At 43.2% G+C, this 23,095-nt stretch overlaps 1 protein-coding gene and 1 long non-coding RNA gene across 2 annotated transcripts in view; one reads left to right on the top strand and one right to left on the bottom strand.

The window, feature by feature from the left end:
- Window positions 1-23,095, bottom strand: part of LOC127574917 (uncharacterized) — a 792,285-nt gene that overhangs the window by 724,368 nt on the left and 44,822 nt on the right. The gene's annotated exons all lie outside the window — the stretch shown is intronic.
- Window positions 1-23,095, top strand: part of LOC127574891 (signal-induced proliferation-associated 1-like protein 2) — a 441,777-nt gene that overhangs the window by 375,748 nt on the left and 42,934 nt on the right. The window contains 1 exon segment of the mRNA XM_052024377.1: window positions 7,726-7,888. Within this exon segment, the coding sequence (XP_051880337.1) occupies window positions 7,726-7,888 (163 nt within the window).

The following is a 23,095-nucleotide window of genomic DNA, read 5'->3' on the forward strand; positions in this document are numbered from 1 at the left end:
GTAAGTTTGTGGATGACACAAAGGTTGGAGGGGTCGTGGATAGTGTAGAAGGTTGTCATAGGTTACAACAGGATACAGACAGGATGCAGAGTTGGGCGGCGAAGTGGCAGATGGAGTTCAGTCCAGAAAAGTATGAAGTGGCAGGCACAGTAGTGTAGTGGTTAGCGTAATGCCATTACAGCGGCAGCGACCCAGTTTAATTTCAGCCGCTGTCTGTAAGGAGCTTGTACATTCTCCCCGTGTCTACGTGGGTTTCCTCCAGGTGCTCTGGTTTCTTCCCACATTCCAAAGACATATGGGTTAGGAAGTTGTGGGCATGCTGTGTTGGCGCCGGAAGCAATCCAACACTTGTGGGCTGCCCCCAGCACCTTCTACACAAAGATGCATTTCACTGTATGTTTCGATGTACATGTGACTAATAAAGATATCTTATAAGTGATGCACGTTGGAGGAATGAACATGAAGGTGGAGTACAAGGTTAATAACAGGATTCTGAGCAGTGTACAGGAACAGAGGGATCTTGGGGTCCACATCCATAGATCCCTCAAAGTTTCCACGCAAGTTTATAGGGTGGTTAAGAAGGCATATGGTGTGCTGACCTTCATTATTCGTGGTAGTGAGTTCAAGAGCTGTGAGGTAATGTTGCAGCTCTATAAAATTCTGGTTAGACCACACTTGAAGTATTGTGTTCAGTTCTGGTCACCTCATTATAGGAAGGATGTGGGTGCAGAGGAGATTTACCAGGATGCTGCCTGGATTAGAGAACATGTTTTATGAGGAAAGGTTGAGTGAACTAAGGCTTTTCTCTTTGGAGAGACACAGGATGAGAGGCGACTTGAGAGAGGTGGATAAGATTATGAGGGGCATTGTCACAAACCACCAACAAAAGAAACACACTGAGCATGATTCAGTGTTAAAAACTATTTTATTAATCACTACTATTGATAATACGTAAAATAAAAGTTAAAAAAAAATGTTAGTATGTTAGAATTCAAGAATGTTAAACCTCGAACGTTAACCCCAAAACTAAACTCTTCGTGTGTGTGTGTGACAAAGTCCAAAACTCCCAGTTCCTGAATGGTTCTTAAAGTTCAGTTCCACAAGCCATAAGGTGAAACATGAGCAAGGGCTTCTTCAACAACCACCGTTGTCTGAAGATAAGATGTAGATGTAGAAAAACATAGAGAGAGTACATACGAAATCCAAATGTTCCACGATGGAACCCAAACGACACTTCAGTGTTTACTCGGTAGTGACTTCCTCACCCCGAAAAGCATCCGAACCGTGGTCGTCCACACACAAATACCTGTTTCCTTCTACAGGTTAGCAACAAAGTGAACTCCACCGGATTACTTCCAACTTCCATACATGGATTTCAGTGGCAAACACAGTTATTGTTTCTCATCCATCGATAGAGAAAACAAGCAGGCTGGTGTCTCTCTCCCTTCTCTCTCTCTCTTCTTTCTTCTTCTTCTGACTTCTTCAACAACGTCATTACGTCCTTTATCTTCTATTGACGTAAGCACGCCCCACACACACATACACACACACACTCTCTATCTTAAAGGGACTTTCACTGAGTCCATAACACCTCCCACCTAAAAAAAAAATTTTCCCAAGAAAATTTTAACCGCGCATAGAGTTAGTAATGTTAATAATTATCACGCTACACAACTACAGACTATCAGATTAGTACAGATACATGTTTCCCATTTAACATCGGGAAAGACAATCAGCAATCACATTATCTTTGCCTTTAATGTGAGTTATCATGAGATCAAACTCTTGCAAAATTAAACTCCAGTTTAACAGCCTTCTGTTTTTGTTTTTGACTCGGCTCAGAAACACCAATGGGTTATGATCTGTATACACAGTCAATGGTTTCTGAGCGGTGCAAACATATACACTGAAATGTTGCAAGGCTAAAACAAGCGACAGTAATTCTTTCTCTATGGTGGAATAATTCTTTTGATGCTCATTAAATTTCTTTGAAAAGTAAGCTACAGGATGGTCAATATCATCAAGGTCACCCTTCTGCAACAACACAGCTCCTGCAGCTTCATCACTGGCATCTACTGCTAATGAAAATGGCTTTTCAAAGTCAGGTGTTCTGAGCACAGGATGGTAGCATAAAATGGCTTTCAGCTTCTCAAATGCTTCTTGACAAGAATCTGTCCAAACAAACTTTACTCCCTTCTTCAGAAGATTAGTTAGGGGAAGAGCAATATCAGCAAAACTTTTACAAAATTTTCGATAATATCCAACCATTCCCAAAAATCTTCTAACAGTCCTCGTACCTGTGGGAATAGGGAACTCAGATATTGCTTGAACTTTTGCCTGAACAGGAGCTTGCTTGCCTTGACCTACAACATAACCAAGATACGTCACAGTGGCATGGCCAAATTCACTTTTAGCCAAGTTAACTGTAAGGTTAGCCTTGGAAAGTCTTTCAAACAACCTTTCTAACGCAGAGATGTGATCCTCCCATGTATCATTCCCAGTCACTAAGTCGTCAATGTAGGCATCTGTATGTTTTAACCCATGAATCACTGAATTAATCATTCTTTGAAATGTTGCCGGAGCATTTTTCATTCCAAATGGCAAAACATTGTATTCATACAATCCAGAAGGGGTTACAAAGGCTGAAATTTCCCTTCCTCTATCTGTTAATGGAACACACCAGTACCCTTTTAATAGGTCAATCTTTGTAAGAAATTTTGCCTTTCCCACTCTATCTATGCAATCATCCACCCTAGGAATAGGGTAAGCATCTGACTTTGTTACAGCATTCACTTTCCTGTAATCTGTGCAAAATCTAACAGTTCCATCAGGTTTAGGTACAATAACACAGGGCGAACTCCAATTTGAAGTAGAATGTCTAATAATATCATTTTCCAACATGTATTTTATTTCCTGATCAACAAGTTTACTTTTTTCCACATTCATTCGATATGGGTGTTGTTTGATTGGTTTTGCATCCCCAACATCAACATCATGGGTAATTATCGATGTTCTGTTTGGAACATCTGGGAACAGATTTTTAAATTTTATAATTAATTCTCTCATCTGTTGTTTTTGTGAAACTTGTAAATGGTCCAACTTCGTTTCAAGGTTCTCCAGGATATTTTGGTTTTTTAGTTTCGATGGAACAATATTTGGTCTAAATTGGCCTTCCTCAACATCAACATCAGGCATTCTAGAAACAACCTTTACACCATCCACCAAGGCCACAACTGAATCCCTCTCATAATAAGGTTTTAGCATGTTTACATGACAGAGTTGTGTTTTCTTGCGTCTATCTGGTGTTTTGATTATATATGTTAGATCAGTCACTCGAGATTCAATAACATAGGGTCCAGAAAAACGAGCTTGCAAGGGATTATTTTGGCTAGGGAAAAATACCAATACCTTTTGCCCCACTGCGAATGTCCTAGGCCGAGCACGTCTATCAAAATATGTCTTCATTCTTATCTGGCTTGTTTTCAGATTCTCTCTCGCTAGCTGGCAGACTCTCTCCAACCGAGTTTTAAATTTTTGGACATAGTCCAACAGACTCAAGTGCACTTCCTCATTAACCCATTGCTCTCTTAACAACTCCAAAGGTCCTCTCACCCTATGTCCAAACACAAGCTCAAACGGACTAAATCCGATTGACTCCTGGATCGATTCTCTAACGGCAAACAAAAGTAAATGGATACCTTCGTCCCAATCCTTGGTGTTTTCAAAGCAATAAGTCTTCAGCATATTTTTGAGAGTAGAATGAAATCTCTCCAGAGCTCCTTGAGATTCTGGGTGATATGCAGATGATACAATCTGCTTTGCTCCCAGCTCATAGACTATTTGTTGAAAAATTTTTGACATAAAATTACTACCTTGATCAGATTGGATTTCTTTTGGCAAACCAAACAAGGTAAAAAATTTTACAAGAGCCTTTGACACTGTCTTGGCCTTAATATTTCTAAGGGGTATTGCCTCTGGAAATCTAGAAGTGGCACACATGATGGTTAACAAATACTGATTTCCAGTCTTAGACTTTGGTAAGGGGCCAACACAGTCCACAATCACCTTCGAAAAGGGTTCACCAAAAGCAGGAATTGGTTTCAAAGGAGCCACAGGGGGTTTTTGATTTGGTTTACCTACCATCTGACATGTGTGGCAGGTTCGACAAAACATCACCACATCTTTTCTCAAACCAGGCCAATAGAATTGTTTCAAGATCTTCCCTACAGTTTTATTCACACCAAAATGACCACCCAAAGGCATACTATGGGCCAGGTTTAAAATCTCATCCCTATAAACTTTTGGAACAACAACCTGATGAATAACTTCCCATTCCTCAGTAACAGGAACATGAGGAGGTCTCCATTTCCTCATTAACACTCCATTTTTGACATAGTATCCAGTTGGCACTTTTTCAATCTCCTCGCATGAGAGTGCTTTTTCTTTCAATTCTGTCAACTCAGGGTCCTTTGTCTGTTCCACCATGAAATCCTTCCTTGACAAAGACAAATCTTTAAATTCAGGCTCACTGTAAGGATGTTGATCCTCCAGTGAAGACAGAAAAGTCTCAGATAAGGCATCAAAATTTTCTTCCTGTTTAGGACTGTCACAAGGAACCACATCAGACTGCACCGGACTGTCTGTCTTGGCTAATTCTTTAGCTCTAGCTCGAGTCACCGCACATGATGGGTAAACATCTGGATCATCCTCAGACTCATCAATCCTTGGTTTGGTTGTTAACCGTACCACAGGATCACTTTCTCCATTTGCAAGGTCATTTCCCAATAACAAAGAAACTCCTTCCACTGGCAAACTAGGTCTTATCCCTATCTCGACTGGTCCTTCTACGAACTTTGACTTTAAAATCACCCTGTGAAAAGGGACAGACATGGTCTCACCTGTAACGCCTCGTACTAGATTTACTTCACCAGTGTCACTTTCTTCACCAAAATTTAAAACACTGTCCAGCAAGAGAGATTGACTAGCCCCAGTATCTCTAAGAATTTTCACTGGCACCTGGGGTGACTCATCATTCAGTGAAACAAAACCCTCTGATACATACGAACGGAATTCTTTTCTCACCTCCTCCAACTTTTCCGCTTTTCCCTCTTGCAAGGACTGGTCTTTAACAGCATCTCCTAAACCTTTTTGATTTTTAATTGCCTGAAAACAAGCATTGGGCCCAGCTTCCTTCTTTTTCTTCAAAAGGGCACAATTAGATATCACGTGGCCAGGTTTCCTACAGTAATAACAAGTACGCTCAACAGGTTTCTCCAGCCCTGGCTTCTTTTCATCTTTTCCTTTTTGATTACCTCCCAATTTAATCTCCGGTTTCCCTGGATTGTCTTTGTAACTCCTTTGAAAGGTTTTAGGTTGTCCCCATTTGGATTTATGGGTTAAAGCATAATCATCTGCCAACCTAGCAGTTTCTTGTAAAGTTTCCACTGCCTTTTCATTTAAATATGTTGTTAATTCAGCTGGAACACATCTTTTAAAGTCTTCCACTAGTATCAATTCTGTCAATTTATCATAATCCCCATCTACATTTTTAGCCAGGCACCATCGTTCAAAACATATTCTCTTTCCATTGGCAAATTCCATATAAGTCTGATCTGCAGATTTCCTCAAGTCTCTGAATTTTTGTCTATAAGCCTCAGGAACCAATTCATAGGCCTTCAAAATAGCTTGTTTTACCTTGGTATAATCAGCTGCATCCTCAACAGACAAAGCTGAATAAGCTTTTTGAGCTTTACCTTTAATCACACTCTGTACCATAAGAGCCCATCCTTTCCTTGGCCAGTTTGAACTCACAGCAACCTTTTCAAAATGTTGGAAATACTGATCAACCTGATCTTCTTCAAACGGAGGGACTAATCGAACCTCCCTGCTGGCTGAAAAACCATCATCAGAATCAGATTCCGAACTCCTACGCTTCATTTGTAACTCATGCTGCCTCTTTTTCTCCTCGTTATCCAGCTCCATCCTCTTCAATTCCATCTGCTTCATTGCTAGATCAGCCTCTATCTTCATCTGAGTTATCTTTTGTTCGGCCTCGAATTTCTCTCGTTCGGCCTCTATCTTTAACTGGGTTTGCTGTCGTTCAGCTTCTATCTTTGCCAGCTGCACCTGTGCCTCAGAAATTGCTATTTCACTGCCAGGAAACTGTTTTAACACTTCCTTCTCAAACACCTTCTTTTCCACATAATGGCCAGCTATCAGTCTCTGAATATCTGCCTTTCTCATAGACTGCTTTACTTCTGTAAGGTTTAGCCTTGTAGCAATCTTTATCAAATCATCCTTTTTCGCCACCTCCAATCCCTTTTGGGTTGGTGACTCCAAAAATGCCTTAATATCCATTGCTGCTGGTTTCCACACACACAAGCCAATTAAAAAGAATTTGGATTGAATCCCGAACAAATCTTGTCAATCTGGGGAACGATCCCAGACGACACTCGTTAATCTTGGGAACTATCCCGGACCAGCCCCCAATTTTGTCACAAACCACCAACAAAAGAAACACACTGAGCATGATTCAGTGTTAAAAACTATTTTATTAATCACTACTATTGATAATACGTAAAATAAAAGTTAAAAAAAAATGTTAGTATGTTAGAATTCAAGAATGTTAAACCTCGAACGTTAACCCCAAAACTAAACTCTTCGTGTGTGTGTGTGACAAAGTCCAAAACTCCCAGTTCCTGAATGGTTCTTAAAGTTCAGTTCCACAAGCCATAAGGTGAAACATGAGCAAGGGCTTCTTCAACAACCACCGTTGTCTGAAGATAAGATGTAGATGTAGAAAAACATAGAGAGAGTACATACGAAATCCAAATGTTCCACGATGGAACCCAAACGACACTTCAGTGTTTACTCGGTAGTGACTTCCTCACCCCGAAAAGCATCCGAACCGTGGTCGTCCACACACAAATACCTGTTTCCTTCTACAGGTTAGCAACAAAGTGAACTCCACCGGATTACTTCCAACTTCCATACATGGATTTCAGTGGCAAACACAGTTATTGTTTCTCATCCATCGATAGAGAAAACAAGCAGGCTGGTGTCTCTCTCCCTTCTCTCTCTCTCTTCTTTCTTCTTCTTCTGACTTCTTCAACAACGTCATTACGTCCTTTATCTTCTATTGACGTAAGCACGCCCCACACACACATACACACACACACTCTCTATCTTAAAGGGACTTTCACTGAGTCCATAACAGGCATAGATGAAGTGGACAGCCAGCACCTTTTCCCCAGGGCAGTAATAGCCAATAACAGAGGACATCCGTGTAAGGTCAGAGGAGGAATGTTCAGGGGAGATGTCAGAGGTAGGTTCTTCACACAGAGTGGTGGGTGCCTGGAACGCACTGCCGGGTGTGGTTGTAGATGTTGATACATTAGGGTCTTAGATAGGCACATGGATGTAAGAAAAATGGAGGGTTATGGGCTGTGCAGGAGGGAAGGGTTAGATTGATCACGGAGGAGGTCCGTTCGGCATATAGTTCGGCACAACATCGAGGGCTGAAGGGCCCGTACTGTGCTGTCCTGTTCTATGTTCATGAATTTTGGCAGTGCCAGTTAATTCATTCATTAGATAAGGGGTTTAATTAACAAAGCACAGCACTTATGTATGTGTATGATTTTGTTCAAAACCTAAAATCACTGAGCACCAGAATGAATCGAAGTGTTGCTTTTCACCATATCCTCATTCCATCTTTTCTTTCTCCAGGAGGTTGTACGGTGATGTAACAGAAATAAGCAGTTCCAGTCAACATCAGGCCTTGGTACAGGAATTGAACCCTATCAGTAAATCCCAGCAAACCTTCACCAAAGAAGAGTTTCTGAAGCTGATGCTGCCAGACAGCCCTCCTTTGGAGCAGAGGAGAAGGAAGGTTAGCCAAGTCTTTAGTCTGTACACCTGTCAGGGTTAATTCATGAGACGCATCCATTGGTATTTTAACAAAACTCCAACTGACAGATAACAAAATGCTGAACATCACTAGGTAGAGCAGTGAGTGCTTGTCTAAAAACACTCCCAAAAGGGCATTCAGGTTGCAATCCAAATACGCCAGCAAGTCCAACACTGCAGATTGAATCAAGTCACTGTATTGATGACCATTCTTTGTTTTCTATTTCACATAAGCTCAGCCAGAATGCCTGGAATTGAAATCTATTTTTGCTTACTAGAAATAAGAATGTGCCCAAATTCTAATTATGCAAAACGTCATTTACTACTTTAAAAAAGTCTTCGAAATTGACTATTGTGACCACTTTTTGATACTGTCGTAGGTTAGTAGGGGACAACTGCTTGTATGAAATTACTTTCTATTTAATGACCGATTTGATTACAGCTTCTCTGTTGTGCTGCTCCCACCTATGTGGCTTTTAAGGAAATCTATCAAGTATTGTAAACTGACACAAAGGACAGGTTGGATGTGTGGGACAGTTTACCAATAGCTTGCAATTACATTGCTCCTTTAGCATAATTAAAAAGTCCTAAGGAACTTCACAGAAGTATGTGGGGACAATAAAAAAAATGATGTCAAGTTATATCGGACATATTGGGTCAGGTGACCGAAAGTTTGATCAATGAAGGACGATTGTGGGAGATTTTAAGCGAAAAAGGAAAAATGGAGTTTTGGAGAAGTGATTCAAGAATTCGAGAACAAGGTGGATAAAGAGAAAGGTGAATACACAAAATGTCTGAATTGGAGGAAGGGGCATGGTGACATCGTGGTTAGTTGTCTGAATTCAGACTCTCAGTCCTTACCAGAGCAGCTGGGAAATTTAAATACCTTCAATTAAAAAAAACGTGGAATAAAATCCCAGTATCAGTTATGGTAACCATGAACATAGAACAGTACAGCACAGGAATAGCCCCTTTGGCCCACGATGTCAATGCCGACCATGATACCAAACTAAACTAATCCCATCTGCCTGCACATGGTCCACATCCCTCATTTCCTTGCCTGTTCATGTGCCTCTAAATGCTTCTTAAATGCCACTCTCCTGTCTGCTTCCACCACCACCCCTGGCTGCGTGTTCCAGGCACCTACAACTCTCTGTGCTTATAAAACAAAACACTTACCCTGTACACCTCCTTTAAACTTTTCCCCCTCTCACCTTAAAAGTTTCAATAAGATCACCCTACATTCCTTTAAACTCCAAAGGATATAGAACATACAGCACAGAACAAGTACTTTGGCCCACAGTGTTGTGCCGACATAGCTAATCCCTCCTACCTACAGAATGCCTGTATCCCTCTATTTTCCTCTCATTCATGTGCCCATTCAACCACTTCTTAAATGCCCCCAATTAATTTGCCTCCACCACCCTATCAGGCAACGCATTCCAGGCATCCACCTGGAATATATAGGAAGCTTTGGAATTGTCATTAAACACTTTTGATATGGATGGGATAACCACCACTACTATTTCCTTCCGGGTCACAGTCTCACCGTCATTATCGGTTCAAATTCCTTGAACCTCTGGAACCAAATATAATATTTCTGAGTTTGCTGATGACACAAAACTGGATTGATTTGAGAGCTGTGAGGAGGAGGCAAAGAGACTTCAAGGTGATTTAGACAGGTTGAGTGATTGGGCAAATAGGCAGTAAATGCCATTTAACTAGGATTGATGCAAAGTTATCCACTTCAGTAGGATAAACAGAAAGGCAGAATATTATTTACACAGAGAGACTGGGAAATGTTGATTGACAAAAGGATCTGGGTGTCACTGATAACAAACATACAGGTGTACAAGCAGTTAATGGTAGGCTGATCTTTGTTGCAAGAGATTTTGAGTACAGGAACAAAGGTGTCTTGCTACAGTTATTTAGGGCCTTGGTGAGACCACACCTGGAATATTGTGTGCAATTTTGGTCTTACCTTAAACAAAAGGATTGACTTGCATTAAGAGTGAGTGCAACAGAGTCACCAGACTTCTCAGGTAACCCTTGCCTCCTGTGTTCCCAAGCTGCCAGTATCTGCTGCCATCTTCTGTAAAGATAGAAACATAGAACATAGAAAAACTACAGCACAGTTCAGGCCCTTCGGCCCACAAAGCTGTGCCGATCATGTCCCTGCCCTAGAAATCACTAGGCTTACCCATAGCCCTCTATTTTACTCAGCTCCATGTACCTATCCAACAGTCTCTTGAAAGACCCTATCGTATCCGCCTCCACCACCGTTTCCGGCAGCCCATTCCACGCACTCACCACTCTCTGAGTAAAAAACTTACCCCTGACATCTCCTCTATATCTACTCCCCAGCACCTTAAACCTATGTCCTCTTGTGGCCACCAATTCAGCCCTGGGGAAAAGCCTCTGACTATCTACCCTATCAATACCTCTCATCATCTTATACACCTCTGTCAGGTCCCCCCTCATCCTCTGTCTCTCCAGGGAGAAAAGGCCGAGTTCCCTCAACCTGCTTTCATAGGGCATGCTCCACATTCCAGGCAGCATCCTTGTAAATCTCCTCTGCACCCTCTCTATGGCTTCCACATCTTTCCTGTAGTGAGGCGACCAGAACTGAGCACAATACTCCAAGTGGGGTCTGACCAGGGACCTATACAGCTGCAACAATACCTCTCGGCTCCTAAATTCAATTCCCCGATTGATGAAGGACAATACACCATATGCCTTCTTAACCACAGAGTCAACCTGTGCAGCCGCTTTGAGTGTCCTATGGACTCGGACCCCAAATCCCTCTGATCCTCCACACTGCCAAGAGTCCTACCATTAATACTATATTCCGCCAACATATTTGACCTACCAAAGTGAACCAGTTCACACTTATCTGGGTTGAACTGCATCTGCCACTTCTCAGCCCAACTCTGCATCCTATCTATGTCCTTCTGTAACCTCTGACAGCCCTCCAAACTATCCACAACACCCCCAACCTTCGTGTCATACGCAAACTTACCAACCCACCCCTCCACTTCCTCATCCAGGTCATTTATAAAAATCACAAAGAGTAAGGGTCCCAGTACAGATCCCTGAGGTACACCACTGGTCACCGACCTCCACTCAGAATACGACCCTTCAACAACCACTCTTTGCCTTCTGTGGGCCAGCCATTTCTGGATCCACACTGCAATGTCCCCTTGGAACCCATGTCTCCTCACCTTCTCCATAAGCCTCGCGTGGGGTACCTTATCAAACACCTTGCTGAAATCCATATACACTACATCTACTGCTCTCCCTTCATTGATGTGCTTAGTCACATCCTCAAAAAATTCAATCAGGCTCGTAAGACAGGACCTGCCCTTGGCAAAGCCATGCTGACTATTCCTAATCATATTATACCTCTCCAAATGTTCATAAATCCTGCCTCTCAGGATCTTCTCCATCAGCTTACCAACCACTGAGGTAAGACTCACTGGCCTATAGTTCCCTGGGCTATCCCTGCTCCCCTTCTTGAATAAGGGAACAACATCCGCAACCCTCCAATCTTCCGGAACCTCTCCCGTCCCCATCGACGACGCAAAAATCATAGTCAGAGTCTCCGCAATCTCCTCCCTTGCCTCCCACAGCAACCTGGGGTACATCTCATCCGGTCCCGGCGACTTATCTAACTTAATGCTTTCCAAAAGTTTCAGCACCACCTCTTTTCTAATATCTTCATGTTTAATATAATAATAATATTTAATAATAGTGTAAAAACCTGAGCAGCAGAGGCAAGAGGGGCATAGAGTGAGGCAACATGACAACTAGCACGATTCATAATTTTTCCCCAGTTGGCAACACCAAAGCTCCAATGTTTTGCAATAACTTTGACATTCTTTTGTCAACAACTGAGCTCTTAAGAAATTGGGACATACATTCCTGTTAGCAAGATCAGCGCAGAAACTATAGGGCTACAACCTTGTTCTGTGGGATTTGAAAATTCAAATTCTATTTAAGGGGAAAGAATTGACTATATTTTAGACCTGCATCACATCTTGCTAAAACAAAAAGTTGTATGTGAATGAAAAATGGATATATTTGAAAAGTTATTCCTGCCCCTAAGATGGAGATCACCACTACCGTGGTCAGGATACTTCTAAATCACTGTAGCCACTCTGTACCAAGACAGTCCATGTCCAGATTCATAAGTATGAAAAATCAGCAGTATGCAGAATTCATTACTTAATTTTTAAAATACACTCGTATAGACAACCATGAGAGGCATGCACTTAAAATAGCAATCATATTGGCTCTTATCAGGTCCTCCCTGAGGTGAATGCAGATGAGACTAAACTAGACAGGTCCACATCACTTGTCATTGGGACTGCCCTGTGGACATCTTCCAAGTTTTACCATCGATGCACAGTGTGTACATGTTGTGAATATACACCTGACACATTTCTATACATGGAGTAAATCTATCTTCTGCAAGACTGTAGGACGAACTGAAAACCAGTGACTTTGTCACCAACTTGATCATCTCTTTATTAAGACTAATTCTCTGATTAGGAGCCTTCTCCGTGAGCCTTCTCCAGGAATCTGAACCTGTCAAATTTGAATTCTGGTCATTTTACTACCATATGATTGTATCAAAATTGTGTGCAATGTAAGTTGAGAGAATATTTTTGGTGCTAGATTGTGTTTTCTGCCAGTGCAACTTAAAATCCATTTGCTTTCCCATAGCCAAATTACGCTAGGTATCTTTAAGTTAGATATCCAAAACAGCTCCAGCTCCCTCTCCTACTGCATAGCTTTTAATGGGTCCCATGCGTAATATACAAGGTTGGAGTTTTCCAGAGCCAGATTCAAAATGCTGCACTTAATCACCTTGAAGAACATCTGTCATAGTGGTGTTCACCCTACCCAAGCTACTTAAGTTGATCTGTAACCTGCATTTAATCCCAGCAACTATGAAAAATTTTGTCATTTTCAAGCTTCTGAATAGTTTGGTTACTGCCCCTTTCAATATCTTTGTAATCATGAACAACATTGATCCCAATGCAGAGTCCTTCAAGGGTTCCCTGATGCACTACCTTCATGCAGATCCTTTGCCATACATGATGACTGTCTACCTATGAGATTGTAACCTATTGCTTATCCAGCTCACTTCCAATGCCAGAGGAACAAAGGACCGCAGATGCTGGAATCTAGGTGAAAAACATGATGATATTGGAGGAACTCAGCAGGCCAGGCAGCACCCGTGAAGAAAAGCAGACGGTCAACGTTTCGGGTCAGGACCCTTCTTTAGGACTGAAGACAGGAAAAGGGGAAGCCCAATATATAGGAGGGAAAAGCAGGGAAGTGATAAGTAGACAAAAGAGGGGAGGCAGGGTGGGCACAGGGTGGTGATAGGTAGATGCAGGTAAGAGATAGAGATAGGCAGGTGCGGGGGAGGAGGGGAGAGCAGATCCACCGGGGGATGGGTCAAAGGTAAGAGAGAGGAAAAACGGCTAGGAGAGGGAAGAAGAGAAGATGCATGGTGGGGGGGTTTGTAGAGAAGGGGGGTGGGGATTACCTAAAGTGGGAGAATTCAATGTTCATGCCGTTGACTGTCCTATCAGTGATAGTGTGGGAGGGGGAGTTGAAGTGACTGGCAGCAGAGAGATGCAGGTCGAGTTTACGGACAGAGTGCAGGCGTTCTGCAAAACGGTCACCTGGTCTGCGTTTGGTCTCACCAATGTAGAGGAGGCTACACTTGGAGCACCAAGTGTAGTAGATGATATTAAAGGAGGTGCAGGTGAATCTCTGTCTCACCTGAAAGGACTGTTTGGGTCCCTGGATGGAGGTGGCATAGGGGCAGGTGTTGCACCTATGGCAGGGGCGGTGGAAAGTTCCCAGGGTGGGAGCAGGATGGGTTGGGGGGGGGAGGAGTGAACAAGGGAGTCGCAGAGAGAGTGGTCCCTGCGAAAGGCAGAAAGGGGTGGGGAGGGGAAGATATGCTTGGTGGTGGGGTCCTATTGGAGATGGCAGAAGTGGTGGAAAGTGATGTGTTGGATATGTAGGTCAGTGGATAAGGAATCTCCTGAGATGGAGATGGAATGATCGAGGAAGGAGAGAGAGGTGTCAGAGATAGTCCAAATGAATTGGAGAAATCTCCAACAGGACCCCACCACCAAGCATACCTTCCCCTCCCTACCCCTTCCTGCCTTCCGCAGGGACCGCTCTCTCTGCAACTCCCTCGTTCACTCCTCCTCCCCCACCCATCCTGCTCCCACCCTGGGAACTTTCTACAGCCCCTGCCGCAAGTGTAATACCTGCCCCTACACCACCTCCATCACCAAAAAAACCACTGACCCACAGCTGTTGACTAGTCCTCGGAGTAATACTAAGTATGGAAGCCAGTACATTGCATTAGACATTTCCTATTTCTTCCAGCATGCACAAGGGCAGCTGCTCAGATAGTTTTGATCAGCCTGGTAAGACCAATCTTGTACTTCTATGGATCACTTTCAATTCCATCCTTAACTGGCATCTTCAGTGGCAAAAACTGAAATGCAGCACAGAGAGAGAGAGAGAGGATCATTATAAAAAGAAATAAACTGGGGGAGAAAAGAAAAAATGTGCACTTCTGAACTCAACCAAGCCTGGGTTTTGGAGGGGTCGGGAGACTGGGAGACTGTGATAACTGTTATTGTCAGCAAGCACGTCTTAATGATCTGACCCCGTGGACTGGCTCCATTTGCATTCTATGTGGAGACAATTTAATGACTCTGTCTGCAAGACCTTTAGCAAATCACATAACACAGTTACACACAAAAAGGAACAATCTTGCCCTCCTCATAAAGTCACTTTCTTATTACTTTCTTATTACTTGTATATTTTCTGCAATAACTGCACATGATTTAAAGTAAATGATCTGCTTGGAATATACTACAAAAATGCAACACATTTCCACAGAAACCAAAAATTGTTTTCTCTGTTCACAGGAGAAAGTCCAAATTGCTGCTGCTTGTAGCATTCAGGGTTTTTTTTAGAGATGAGGAAATATTTATGTTTAAAAAAAAGAAAATTGTTTAATTTTAGATTTTTGTTTTACAGAATGCCAAAATTCCTAGAAACTAGTACTTTAGTAAAGATAGGAGTTAATTTGTCCTTTATGCTGACAGTGAATTTAAGCATCCTTGGTAACTGGTTTTACAGCGCTCCCACCTTACGGTATTCACCCCATGTCCAGTAATGGTTTCCACGCTGGCACCGTGCCAAAGTGTTTGGTAATCTCTTTTTGAATATATGCCGTGCTTATCTTGAGATCACAACCTCTTGTCATTCCTTTTGCCTTTTCCGCTTCACTACCTTTTCCCCTTGCACACACTTACCCATTTTGCCAGCTGCTTGGAATTAAGGGTCATTTGCTAACATGTAACCTTCAGGCAGCAGTTTTTTTTCATGAATATTCCATGGACATTTTCAGCCATTGTCCATTTCAGTTAACATCGGTTTTTATCAACATTACCTCATTTGGATATATTTCTGTAGCTGACGTAATAGACATGACATTGTATTTCCCCTTCTCTTGTTTTCTGATGAAACTGAAGATAGTAACAAATTGAGTCAAGTTTCAAGGACTATGTGTAGCGGCTGCTACCGTGATGCGAAAGTAAGACACTAGTCGATGAGTTGCAGAGCAAAACTGATTTATTTTCCCGCCTTGCGCGGGCCTTTTAAGAGGAACGGTTCCCGCCCACCGAAAACAGAAATGATGTATGCGCTACGTCATCAAACCTTTCCTGCACACGGGTTCTCCCCGTCGCTCGGGGAAGACGAAGGCCCAGCGCCATCTTGGGCCTTACCACTCCGACGACGCGTGACCCGACCACCAAGCTGGTTCACTTACCCGGATGGTGAGTTGCTACACAACCCCTCCCCAGAACCAGCGATACGGTCCCCAAGGTTCGTGGGCTGTGCTAGCCGTTGCTTAGGAGGTCAGCCTCTGCGTCGCAGTGTTGGGACCTCAACCGGTTGTCGTAGATCTAAATGGGTCGGTTTGAGGCGGTCTGTTGTGAAGACTTCTTCCTTGCCCCCAATGTCCAAAATAAAGGTGGACCCATTATTCCTGATGACCCAGAATGGCCCCTCGTGTGGTCGTTGCAATGGTGCCCGGGGTGTGCCCCTGCGAACGAAAACGAACTTACAGTCTCGTAGTTCCTTGGGCTCACAGGATGGGGCATGACCATGCTGCGAAGTGGGAATCGGTGCCAAGCTGCCGAGTCTCTCGCGCAGTCTTTCCAGGACTGCCGTGGGTTGTTCCTCTTGCCCCCGAAGGGCGGGTATGAACTCCCCTGGGACGACCAGGGGCGCACCGTACACAAGTTCAGCTGACGAAGCATAGGGATCTTCCTTGGGGGCAGTGTGTATGCCGAGCAGGACCCAAGGCAGTTTGTCGACCCAGTTAGGACCTTTCAGGCGGGCCATCAGGGCTGATTTCAGATGGCAGTGGAAACGTTCTACCAACCCGTTTGACTGAGGGTGGTAGGCCATGGTGGTGTGCAGCTGCGTCCCTAGCATGTTTGCTAATGCAGACCATAGGCTGGAGGTAAACTGGGTGCCCCTGTCTGAAGTGATGTGGGCCGGAACACCAAAACGTGAGAACCAAGTTGTGAGCAGTGCCCGGGCACAGGAATCAGTCGTGATGTCGGATAGAGGGGTTGCCTCTGCCCACCTTGTGAACCGGTCCACGATGGTAAGGAGGTACTGGGCTCCTCTTGAAACTGGCAGGGGACCAACGAGGTCGACGTGGATGTGGTCGAACCTTCTACAGGTAGGCTCGAACTGCTGTGGTGGGACCTTGGTGTGTCGTTGGATTTTTGATGTCTGGCAGTGCGGACATTTAGGTAATAGTGTAAGGCACTGTTTTAAAGAAGAGTGGGGGAGTTGTTACAGGTGTCCTTGGCAACTTCTATCTCAGCCAGCATCACTGAATCACAGTGTCTGGTCATTTATCTGATGGTTTTCTGTTAAACTTGCATTATGCAAATTAAATGTCGTGTGAAATACTCTTCAAAAGTACTCCATGGTCTGTAAAGCTTTTTGGGATATCCTGAGGCCGTAAAGTACACTTTTTATGCAATTGCTTTCTCTTTCAAATTTCATTTGTTCAGTTGAGACTTTTTTTTAAAAAATTGTGCCCTTGATCTTTTTGATATTCATGCTGTTAGAAAAACACAGTATTAACCAGTTCCTGTGCACCCTCAGCATTCAGCTGATGCTTTGGAGAACATGCACAGTGGGCAAGCTGTTCACCACTCTCCTGCTCACTGCCAATGTTTGATTCTGTGATTCTATTTCATCTGTCTTCAGATAGAGGGTGGTGGAAAAAGCTGATGTCAACTTAGGAATTGAGTGGTTGATTCTCATCCTCAGGCTAAAGTATCCGGGGGGGGGGGGGGGGGTGCGGAACCCAAGAAGCACATTATTGCACTTGCACCACACTGTATACATCAGAGAACAATTGGCTCATCCTGAATTCAGAAGTATTTTAATGAAAAATGCCACTATTTTTATAGCATGAGATTCCTGTATTTCTCATCTCTGTCCCCTTTCCTGCTCCACTATTGTCAGCCCAGGTATCTAGGGTCTGAAAGCACCCCACCCACACCTCCCCCCCAGCCCCCCCCCCCCCCCCCCCCCCCCCCCCCGGATCTCTGTGGCTCTCTCTCCTTCAAGATTGTCCTCAAAGCCCATCCTACTTCTCCCACATGAACATGGAAAATCCTTTGAGGCATTCTCAGCTACCCACCTTGAGTCTTTCCAGCATTTTCCAGCTTATTTCACACTTTTAGCAACTGCAGTGTTTTGCTTTCACCTCTGCTCCTTTTTTGACCAGAGACTTGTTTTAGAAGCACTATTTAGAAGTGGATTGTTTTATGGGAAGTTGAAAGCCAGGACCATGTAGGATGTTTTTTTCCCAGGCCATTTATTCACGGTAATTTTTTCCACGATAGTTTTGGAGTTAGGTTTGCTATTTTTAGGAAAGCTCATCCTCTCCAGCCGCCTTTAGCTGCTGTCCTTGTTCTGAAAGTAGTCCAGTAAAATTGTTCTATAAATAAAGAGCATGTTTTCATCCATTCAGAGAGTACAACAGAACTGAATTTGTCCTAGAAATGATCCTGATGTAGTTGAGAGATGTATATTTGACCCAAATAAATTGAAGTTTCTCCTTCCCATCTAAAGTTTTATTTTGAGTTGAATTTGAAGGGAAATTCCATATTTATCCCAAAGACTGTATTCCCAGGACAATAATCCTTCCAAGACTGGGGATGCCAGGGTCTCACACCACTGATCCCAGATAAAACTTGTTGGGGAACCCTTCGAAGTCTAGCAGCTCAGAAGGGAAAAGTTTATTTATCAGAAAATGCTGGAAACATGCTGATATCATGTTGATATCAAGAGAGAGGATATGTTGGAGCTGTTAGAAAATATTAGGACAGATAAGTCCCCGGGGCCTGATGGAATATTCCCCAGGCTGCTCCGCGAGGCGAGGGACGAGATTGCTGAGCCTTTGGCTAGGATCTTTGAGTCCTCGTTGTCCACGGGAATGGTACCGGAAGATTGGAGGGTGACAAATGTTGTTCCCTTATTCAAAAAAGGTAGTAGGGGTAGTCCAGGGAATTACAGACCAGTGAGCCTTACGTCTGTGGTGGGCAAGCTGTTGGAAAGGATTCTTAGAGATAGGATCTATGGGCATTTGGAGAATCATGGTCTGATCAGGGACAGCCAGCATGGCTTTGTGAAGGGCAGATCATGTCTCACAAGTCTGATAGTGTTCTTTGAAGAGGTGATCAGACAGATTGACGAGGGTAGTGCAGTAGATGTGGTCTACATGGATTTTAGTAAGACATTTGACAAGGTTCCACATGGTAGGCTTCTTCAGAAGGTCAGGGGGCATGGGATCCAGGGAAGCTTGGCCGTGTGGATTCAGAATTGGCTTGCCTATAGAAAGCAGAGGGTTGTGGTGGAGGGAGTGCATTCAGATTGGAGGGCTGTGACTAGTGGTGTCCCACAAGGATCGGTTCTGGGACCTCTGCTTTTCGTGATTTTTATTAATGACTTGGATGAGGGGGTAGAAGGGTGGGCTGGCAAGTTTGCAGATGACACAAAGGTCGGTGGTGTTGTGGATAGTGTGGAGGACTGTCAAAGATTGCAGAGGGACATTGATAGGATGCAGAGCTGGGCTGAGAAGTGGCAGGTGGAGTTCAATCCGGAGAAGTGTGAGGTCGTACACTTTGGAAGGACAAACTCCAAGGCAGAGTACAAAGTTAATGGCAGGATTCTTGGTAGTGTGGAGGAGCAGAGGGATCTGGGGGTCCATATCCACAGATCCCTGAAAGTTGCCTCACAGGTGGATAGGGTAATTAAGAAAGCTTATGGGGTGTTAGCTTTTATAAGTCGAGGGATTGAGTTTAAGAGCCACGAGGTAATGATGCAGCTCTATAAAACTCTGGTTAGACCACACTTAGAGAACTATGTCCAGTTCTGGTTGCCTCATTATAGGAAGGATGTGGATGTGTTGGAAGGGGTGCAGAGGAGATTTACCAGGATGCTGCCTGGTTTAGAGGGTATAGATTATGAGGAGAGACTAAGGGAGCTAGGGCTTTACTCTTTGGAGAGGAGGATGAGAGGAGACATGATAGAGGTGTACAAAATATTAAGAGGAATAGATAGAGTAGACAGCCAGCACCTCTTTCCCAAGGCACCAATGCTCAATACAAGAGGGCATGGCTTTAAGGTAATGGGTGGGAAGTTCAAGGGAGATATCAGAGGAAGGTTTTTTACCCAGAGAGTGGTTGGGGCTTGGAATGCGCTGCCTGGGGCGGTGATGGAGGCAGGTACATTGGTCAAATTCAAGAGATTACTAGATAAGCATATGGAGGAATTTAAAATCGAGGGATATGTGGGAGGGAGGAGTTAGATACTTAGGCGAGGTTTAAAGGTTGGCATAACCTTGTGGGCCGAAGGGCCTGTATTGTGCCGTACTGTTCTATGTTCTATGAAACAGTCAGTGGGTCAGGCAGCATCTATGGAAAGAGAACCAGAGTTAATGTTTCAAGTCTTCATCAGTAACAAGTGCTTTGTTCAAAGCTTTGGCAAGTTACGTTACCAGATATTTCAAGGAACAAAGCCTCTCTGTCTTGTAGGAAGTGAGAATTCACCTATAGAAAGGTTTTTGCAACCTGGTACAGGGAATTTTAAAAAAAGACCTAAGTACATTATCCTAAAAAATAGTGTCATGTAGGGTAGACTCTTGTAATGAATGTTTCCACTCAGCTTTTTCCCAGCCCCAAACTCTTTCACCTCTAATCCTGTGGTACACGACTGCCTTTGTTGGCCAATCACAAGGAGGTGGAAGAATGATGTTGGTGCCTGGCCCCTTCCACCTTAGGCCCACCTCTTGCAGGAAAAAAACAGCTGACCCTCTGTTTATGATTTTACTGAAATGGTATAGCTGAGCTTCAAAAGTGGAGAGCAGTTTAAAATTGTTATCTCTTTGCTCAGTGGAGGGGTTGGTGGTGCTTCATCACACAGCAAGGTTCTCTAAAAAGAAAGGCAGACGCGCGTGTTGTATTGCTTCTTTCACATTCCGTTCAGGTTTATGATTCTGATCTTAGTTTGACTAAGAGGGGCTTTCTTTATGTCCGTTGGATAGGGAAAGGAAAGTTGGCCAAGGTTCTGGGGTTAATTGTTTTACAACAGCCCAAGCAGTAAGAATGAGCGTTGACTTTTGTCAGCCCTAACTCAGTTCATCATAGGTGAAATTCAGCTCCTTGTGGCCTGTTTCAAAGATCACCCCATGAGTGAATCATCATTCTCTTTGCGATGGAGTAACAGTTTGTTTTGCAGTACCTGACAATATAAAATGCTAAGCAGTTAAAGAGAAATGTTCCTGTTTTCAACTCCTGTCAGAAGGTTATGGATTTAAGTCTTGAGTGCAAAATCTTGGCTGACATTTCAGTGCAGTACTATTGGAGATGCTATCTATCAGATGAGATGTTAAACTAAGTCCCCAAAGACTCTCTGAGATGGATGTAACGCTGTTTTGAAAGAGCAGTATTTATCCCTTGGCCAACTTCACTAAAACAGATTATCTGTTTTGCATGCCAGTTCTGCTGGTAGGTTTTTTGCCGTGCATAAGTTAGCTGATGCAATTACTACATTGCAACAGTGTCTAGAAAACTATTTCCATAGCACTTTGGGATTCACAAGTTTATTTGTTGTTTCTGCATAGGCTCAAAAATAAAGAATTGTCATTTTGACCAAAGATCAGTTTCAAAGGCTGAGGAGAAATATTAAAATATAAGGAGACACTTCTGTCTCATGGAGAGTGAGGAGCTCAATAAGAAATAACTCCAACTTCTAAGTTGTAAGTGAGTGTACTTGTAAGATAACATTTTCCATATGAATTTTAATCATGCTTATGATCTCATCTCTTTTGGCCAACCCTCTGATTTGTATATTTAGTGAGAATGAATTGTAAACTTCAAAAATATCCCTGTACACAAGGAGAAGCATTAGGGTCACATTGGTACTGAATTCAGTTTCCTTTCAGTGGAATGGAGAAGGGGAAAGCAACCAAAAGGAGATGTTCAAAGTTCTGAAAAGTTTTGAGAGGGTATGCTATGAGAAACAGTTTACAGTGATAAGCGAAATAGCAACAAGAGAAAAACAGCTATTATTAGTAAAGCAAGGGGAAAGTTCTTTACAATGATTAAGTTTCTAACTACTTTAGCATGTGGTTATTGAAGTTATAAAATTAGATAATTAAAGGGCAGAATATTAAAGGATACAAAGGAAGAACAGTAAATGGGATTAGAGTGGATAACCTGTGGAATAACTGGCCCCTTCTCCTTGTTTCTATCAAACATTTGACTACAACTCTTATGCTGTAACTTTGATTTCAATGACCTAAATCCTTGATTGGAACTCCTGATAAAATTTAATCTACCCTCTTGACAAACCTGGTTTGATGACAAAACACACCATCACCTGAAAATCCACCTGGGTGGAATTCAAGTGTCTAATGATTCCACCTCAGAGCCTCATGTTGTCAACTGTCTTGCCATACTCACAACCCCTGTGTGTTGGTTGCAGAGATACTGTGGTACCCTGTGAGCACCATTTATGTACCAGCTCTGGACCTGCAGGTGATAAGTTACAATTTAAGAGAGGAGAGAGCAGAAATGCAAACTTTCTCGTGTGTCTCACTTGAATTGCAAACCATTCTCCAAAGGAAGAACTGCAACATGTGCAGGTCTTGTGGAACATAGAACACTACAGCACAGTACAAGCCCTTCGGCCCATGATGTTGTGCTGACATTTTATCCTGCTCTAATATCCATCTAACCCTTCCCTCCCACATAGCCCTCCATTTCTCTATCATTCATGTATCTATCTAAGAGTCTCTTAAATGTCCCTAATGTATCTGCCCCCACAACCTCTGCCGGCAGTGCATTCCATGCACCCACCACTCTCTATATAAAAAAACTTACCCCTGACATCCCCCTTATATCTTCCTCCAATCACCTTAAAATTATGCCCCCTCATGTTAGCCATTGTCGCCCTGGGGAAAAAGTCTCTCACTCTCCACTCGATCTATGCCTCTTATCATCTTGTGCACCTCTATCAAGTCACCCCTCATCCTCCTTCTCTCCAAAGAGAAAAGCCCGAGCTCACTCAACCTATCCTCTGTGCTGAATGTTTTCATTTCTCTTTCAGGCAAGTTTCCTGTGCAAGAAGAGATGCAAGGTCACTAATATATTTTAAAATGGACTCTACATACAAAGTTGTTCTCCCATTATGTGTATACAGGACAAGAATAGGGGAAATGCATGGTTAAATTGAACTGAGGGTTCAGTTACCCTGCAGGCAGAATAAAATTTGGATTCCTTAATGGTCTGAATTTAGCCTCTTCACAAAAACAGGAAATGGAGCTTCCACATGATGTGTGCCTCTGACCTCAAATCTGAGTCGTGCTCCTGTGTTAATGAGGATGGTGCTGCATTTATTGGCAGAGCCATTGATCATGTAGAACATAGAACAGTACTGCACAGTATGGGCCCTTCAGCCCACGATGTTGTGCTAACCTATATAAACCTACTCCACGATCCATCTAACCCTTCCTTCCTACACAGCCCATAACCCTCCATTTTTCTTA

This window comes from Pristis pectinata, chromosome 10 (genome assembly GCF_009764475.1).
Source record: "Pristis pectinata isolate sPriPec2 chromosome 10, sPriPec2.1.pri, whole genome shotgun sequence".
Taxonomy (NCBI): Eukaryota; Metazoa; Chordata; class Chondrichthyes; order Rhinopristiformes; family Pristidae; genus Pristis; species Pristis pectinata.